The sequence below is a fragment of the Nyctereutes procyonoides genome, unplaced genomic scaffold, assembly GCF_905146905.1.
Source record: "Nyctereutes procyonoides isolate TBG_1078 unplaced genomic scaffold, NYPRO_anot_genome, whole genome shotgun sequence".
NCBI lineage: Eukaryota > Metazoa > Chordata > Mammalia > Carnivora > Canidae > Nyctereutes > Nyctereutes procyonoides.
The window spans coordinates 27,835,656-27,842,329 of record NW_026575046.1 but is presented as its reverse complement, the minus strand read 5'-3'; the positions used below and the strand labels follow the sequence as shown (position 1 = coordinate 27,842,329).

At 42.4% G+C, this 6,674-nt stretch overlaps 1 protein-coding gene across 1 annotated transcript in view; it reads left to right on the top strand.

Moving 5' to 3' along the window:
• Positions 1-282: 282 nt before the first annotated feature.
• HTR4 (5-hydroxytryptamine receptor 4) overlaps positions 283-6,674 on the top strand; it is a 76,721-nt gene continuing 70,329 nt past the window's right edge. The window contains exons 1-3 of the mRNA XM_055324840.1: positions 283-356; positions 880-1,005; positions 2,275-2,475. Of these exons, the coding sequence (XP_055180815.1) occupies positions 283-356; positions 880-1,005; positions 2,275-2,475 (401 nt within the window). The remainder of the gene's footprint in view (positions 357-879; positions 1,006-2,274; positions 2,476-6,674) is intronic.

Sequence of the window (6,674 nt, the reverse complement as noted above, 5' to 3'; positions counted from 1 at the left end):
GACAGCCTGCAGATTTTATGCTTTCATTGATGGGGACACTTGCTTCCAAGTCAATAAAACAAAATGCTGAGTTTGCACTAGTAGGGCAGGGTTTAGAGAACCAAATTAGATGCTGAAATTGACAAGAACACAGTCTTGGGCTGGGATGTTGGGGACCAGAAGAAATAGGATTCAGGGCAGTGAAAGGAGCACCTGAACATATTGATTGGCTGCTGTCTTTGCAATGGACTTCACAGAATCTGATCAGTTTATTCGGGTCAACTTTGTTAGAACCTTCAAGCCATGATCTCTCCCTTGGACAGCCCACCTGTACATAGCAGCTTCCGCATGGACAGGGATGGGGTTCAGGAGACAAGGTGGCCTCTGTATTCACACAGACCCTGGTTCAAGTTACTGTCATTCATTCATCCAACGCCATCTTTCCTTCATCTGACAAATGAGTGATGCATTGAAATTGAATTGATCAGCGGATAAAACAGACAAGGCCTCTGCTTCGTGGAGTTTGCATTTGGGGAGGGCACAAAACAGGAGTCAACCAAACACATTTCTGAATGTGAGCTGAGGTCAGTGCTCTGAAGGAAAGTCACAAGTTCTCAGATTGCAGAATAACTGTGTGATCTTAAGATAGAAAATTCACCTCTCTTAGCCTTCTCCTTGCAATATAGGGGTTAACTAGGACAGCATGTAAAGTGACGGGTATAGATAGTGGCATATACACTGGGTGCACAATAAATGTGTATTACAGCTGCTAATGGTAAAGTTACCTTCCCGAAGATAAGTTAGGAAAAAATTAATATTCTTTTCTGTATCTCAGAGTTTCCTTTAATTCTGTGTGTGTGTGTATGTGCATGTGTGCATGTGTGCATGTGTTTCTTCCAGTTCCAAGGAGGGTTTTGGTTCAGTGGAGAAAGTCGTGCTGCTCACGTTTCTCTCAGCGGTTATCCTGATGGCCATCTTGGGGAACCTGCTGGTGATGGTGGCTGTGTGCAGGGACAGGCAGCTCAGGTGAGTAGCAGGAGGAGACCTCAGGAGGAAACCAGGGTGGAGTTCTAGGCTCTCCACGGAGAGCTGGGGTCCAAACTATGAGTTCCATTACAATTTATAATTATAAAAGGGAAACAATGTTGTAAAATAGAGCAGGGGAAAGATGACACATAATTCCCCTTTACTGACGTAGCCAATGTAAGCACTTAACATGCATCTCTGTCCCGTCTTTCTTCTTGTGTTCAACTTTGGGGGTTTTGGTAATAGGTGTGATTACTGTATATACACATATAACTGTTAAGGGCATATTTAATCTAACCTCCCCACTTTATCAATGGTTCAGAAAAGGGGTGACTGCCCAGTGACTGATCTAGGATTTAAACTTGTGTCTTCCACTCTTTCTACTTCGAGTCTCAACTTAGCTGCAATTAAAATCACCTGAAGACCTTTTGAAAATTGCTAATGTGTAGTATAAGTATGTCTTATGTAGTGTTTGAAACATACTTATACTAAATGGTTATTCATTGTTTGAAATTGCAACTTAACTAGGAGTCCTATATTTTTATCTGAAACCCTGGGGGCCTAGGAGTGGCTAGGGGGGTTAATCACCCAAAGTCTCTGAACTAATTGATCTGGGGAGAGACATGGGCATCAATATTTCTAAAAATTCACCAAGTGATTCTAGTGTTCAGCCTGGATCGAGAGCCACCAGGCCATAAAGGGACATAAAAAATGCAGTCCTGCCTTATCTGTAGCCTTCTTCCCCAAGTGAGGCAGGCCCTAATCCAGGGATGATGCAAAGAAAGTGTAAAAGCACAATTCTGACCAGTGTCACAAATTTGAGGCACACAGTAGTCAATCAAAGAGTGGAAAACAATGGAATTTAACACCATTTGTGAGGAGGGAGCCTAGTGGGGGGGGGGTCCCTGAGAATAACCAAACCACAGCCTGAAGGGAAGGGCAGAGGAGAGAAAGGGTAGGGAGAGAAAGCAGACTGTGTAGAGGCCCTTGGAGGGAGTCCACTCATGGGGCCTCAGGGAAGAGGATGGGAGGGATTTGGGTGGCAAGGGGTCTGGAGAAGGCAGGGGTGGCTGGACCTTGCACACCGTCAGACAGAATGGAAAAGAGAATCTCACAGAACACATTGTGCTTGACTTCTCTTTCCTTTGTCTCTCTCCCTTCTTTCTTTCTTTGTTTCCCTCTCCTCCTTTTTCCTCTCTTGCTCCTTTCTCTCTCCCTTTCCTTTCCTCCCCTCCCCCTGCCTTCTCCCTTCTACTTTTTCACTCACAGGAAGATAAAAACCAATTATTTCATTGTATCTCTCGCCTTTGTGGATCTGCTGGTTTCTGTGCTGGTGATGCCCTTTGGTGCCATTGAGCTGGTTCAAGACATCTGGATTTATGGGGAGATGTTTTGCCTCGTCCGGACATCTCTAGATGTCCTGCTCACGACAGCATCGATTTTTCACCTGTGCTGCATTTCCCTGGACAGGTAAGAGCAGAGCAGTGTGCCCAGCAGAGCTCCATGTTGGGGCAAGGACCTGATGGCTACTGGACCATGCCTTTCTTTCTTCCCTAATTCCTTAGAAGTGATGAATCTCAGAGAGATAGATCTGGTTATTCCCTGATTCCCCTACTTTCCAGTCTGTGCAGAGGGCTCCTTTTTAGTTGAGCCCTCTCTGAGGTCTTGCAGACACAGAGGTTTGTAAGGCTTAGAACCTGCCTGCGGGGAGTTCACAATCTAGATAGTGACAGGCACTGGTAATCAGGTCTACTGGAGAGCTCTGCATTTTATACTCATGGTGTGAACAAAACTCGGAGGGAGCAAGAATTAATGCACCTGCCCCTAGTCAGTAGGGCTGGTTCAGAATGAGAGTCTGATATTTAAACATGACCTCCTCTGGAAAAAAGTGTCTGTATCATAATTTTATGTGTTTATCTAGGTATGCACATGCAACTTGGAGGATCTTTTCCTGAAAGTTAATTATAAAATCCCTATTAATTGCTTGTGGGGGGGGGGATGCGAAGCTAGCATTTAATTCTTTTGTATAGTTTTGTTCTTTTTCTTCACATTTGACTTCAGGAGGCCTAATGATTTCCATCTTTGTCTTATTTGTTTGAGATGTACACTAATCAGCTGTCTTAGGACTTGTTTTCCAGTTCCTACACATTTGTATTCCGCAATAAGAGCAGAATATAATTTAAAGATTACAGGATCATAGGCCACCATCTCGGTGTTCGTATCTTAGGGGTATCTTAGTCCTAAAAGCAAGTGTGGTATGCAAGTCATATGTTATCAGAATTACCAGTGACAAACTTTTCCTGTCTCTAAAAGAGTCCAACAGGCCCAATTTTTCCTCTGGTCTAGGGTTGGGTCACTGTTTCTTTAATTGTGGGATGGGAAAAGCAGTTGACTAAAATTAGAGATTGTGATGCATCCAAAGTATGTGTCTTTAAACATGAAAATCAGAGTCTGTCCAGAGAATTACTCACACTGGGGAAGGTCCTAAGGGCCTGAACCCAGCTGCAGGAACAGCAGATTCATCTCCTATCCCATGGGACAGGTGCTTATTGATTGGAATGGCAAGTATAATGGCGAGCTCTACTTAAAGTGTGCGACTTCTTTCTCTCTCTTGCCCTACAAAGAACATGTAGTTGAATGTGCTGAAGTTACATGCACATGTAATGAGACTGACTCTATAGCTACAGATAGTGACATTGGTAAAACTGAACTGTTGGTTGGCAGCCAGACCCATAGCATGTCATAGTTTGAAGTCTGTGTTTATTAGCTTGTTTACAACAATCTGATTTCAGTACATGAAAGTCTCTAAGACAGTCACTACACAGAGTATGAAAGTTCACATGAGAAGAAATAAAATGTAAGGCACAAGGAAATCTTACAGGGTTGCCTGTATGTGATCATTGCCCAAATGAGCGCTGAGACTGAAAGTGATATAGGAACGTGGAGAAGGCAAAGCAGAGGTGATCATGGCAAGTGGAGGTAACCTTCAGTTTTGGGCAAAAGCAAGGGGAAGAGAATGAGCTGAGTAGGGAGTAAAGAATAGGGGGACATGTAGAATCATCTTCCTGATATGGAAATTTTACTCTGAGCAGCCCTAAGGGGACTGAAGTTTCCCTACAGGGAGATTTGGCTTCAGAGTTCCAGATGAACCATCGGGCTCTTTTAAATTCATGAAATTCTCCCCTAGTAGTCGGGAGTTGTCATGAAGCAGTATGAGTTGATCATTAACAACCATCTGCTTTAGAACTGAAGAGATTTGGGTTCGAATCCCAGCTCTGCCAATGTTTAGCTCGGAGAACGGTGGCAAGTTATTAAGCTCTTCTGAGTCTCAGTTTTCTCATCTCTATACTGGGGGCAATAGCATCTATTTTATAGGATTGCAGTTAGGATTAAGTTAGAGAGTCCAGTCCTCGGCCTGGCTAGGCACAGATACAATGCCAGTGGATGTTAATTCAGTTTCCCACAACTATTCACGCGCCTTCTGATCTTTCTTACGGAACGTGGACCTCCTCAGTGAATAGCTGCTCCAGCAGATGCATTATCCAGAAATTGGGTATTCTTAATGTGGTCTTTCCTTATCCCCTGCATTTAAACAATAAGTCCTACTGATTGTCCTTCCCAAACAGATCCAACTGTATTTCTGTTTCTTTTCATCATTTTCATCCTAGTCCAAACTAATGTCATCTCTTGCATAGGCACTTCAGCAACCTTCTAGTTCTCTCCACATCTCTTTTATCCTCCTCCAATCTGCTCCCCTCTTACAAGCTCTCACACTGCGCAACTCTGATCTAGTGCTCCTTTCCCTGAGACCCTTTCATGGCTGTCATCCAACTGGGGCTCAAGACCAGACACCTTGGCCTGTAGGGTTTTGTGCCATCTGTCTCTGTCCGTGTCCCCAGCCTTACTTGATGCCCTTTGCCAGCTTCACTCCCTGGGCTGCAAGCTGTCCTGGCCTTCTTTCTCTCCAGCGCTCTGTGCTCAGCCATCCCAGGACCTTAGCTCCTCCATCTGCCTGGAAAACTCCTTTACCCCCTCCTCCCCTGCCTATCTTTCAGATTTTAGCTCAGTTCTTTCCTTTTTCCAGAAGCTGTCTCTGATCCCATCAAACCAATTCTTCTTTGTAAAATTTAGTGCAATTGTGATTAAAATCAGTTCTCTAACTTTTTTGCATTTATACTCTTTATTGGAGTATTATTAACTTGCCGTGTTATATTACTTTTAAGTGTACACACAATTACTTCAATAATTCTATATATTACTTAATGCTCACCACGGTAAGTGTAGCCACCATCTGTCACTATACAATGTTATTACAATTTTATTGACTATATTCCCTATGCCATACTTTTCATCTTTATGATTTATTCATTTTGTAACTGGAAGTTTGTAGCTCTTATTCTTTTTTACCTATTTCATCCATCCTCTCCTGTTGCCCTTCTGTCAACCCCCATTTGTTCTCTGTATTTAAGAGTCTGGGGAGTTTTTTTGCCTCTTTTGTTTGTTTGTTTGTTCATTTGTTTTGTTTCTTATATTCCACTCATATGTGGAATATCTCCCCCAATGGGAGAAAGTGTGACTATATGAATAAGGCAAGGTCCCAGCCTCATGGAACTTACCTTTTTAATGGGGAAATTAACAATTAACCAGTAATTACACAAATACTGATTTAGGTATTTGGTAAACACTGTTCAACAAATGGAGTGTTCAGTACACTCTCTTTTTGAGGGAATTCTCTCAAAAAGTCTCTTTTTGTGCCACCATTAGTTCTATTTCCTTCTCTAATAGTGGACGTCAAAAACTCCGATATCATAAATAAGATGGAGTCAAATGATTTCATTTGGCTTGTTTTCCTCAGGGGGCCTGGGAAATTTGCCAATTGTTTCTAGCATCTCCTGTCCCTGCAGTGATATTCTCATTGGGATGGAAGGCCCTCTCTGAACATGACAACATAACATCTTAGCCTGGAAGAGTATGCCTTTACTTATCATCTAGCTTCTGTTGTTGCTGTGAACCTCCCAGCCTGACAGTTGGGCTGGGCTGGAGTGGGCTGGGCCAGAGCACAGAGTGAGCGTGTCAGGGAGCTATGCTGCCATTGTTCATCATATGATTCCTGGCAAGATGTTTTGTCTTCTTCTGTGAAACTACAATATACCCTAGATAACTGATCTAGGGTAGTGCTTCCCAAGCAAGAATGCTCACTGTGATTCTTAATTCCACCAGGATGGCAGACCCATGGGTCAAAGCAAGATCTAGGACCCCATTAATACTATAAAATGCTTTTTCCCAACTACACTGTGTTTCCTTGGTGCTTTGAGAATTGAACCCTATTAATGAAAATTTTATTGCCTTGTTAAAAATAATTTCCAAAGCATAATTAAACTACATGCATCACATAGTATGAGTCATGGGAGACTAGAAAACTGCATTAAAATCATTATAGTACGGTTGATTATTTTGAATCTAAGGTTCTGTAGTGAATGAAAACCAACCAAATATCTGTAATAGAGGACTGTTTTTAATCCAGCCACTAAAAATCATGAGAAATAGTTATGTGTTTGTCCTAGAAAGATATCGCTGGTGTATTATTTTTGGGGAAAAAAGGCGAGTGTCAAATTTTAATGTTTAGAATAATTCCACTTTTATAAAATAAAGAGATGTTTGTATGTGGG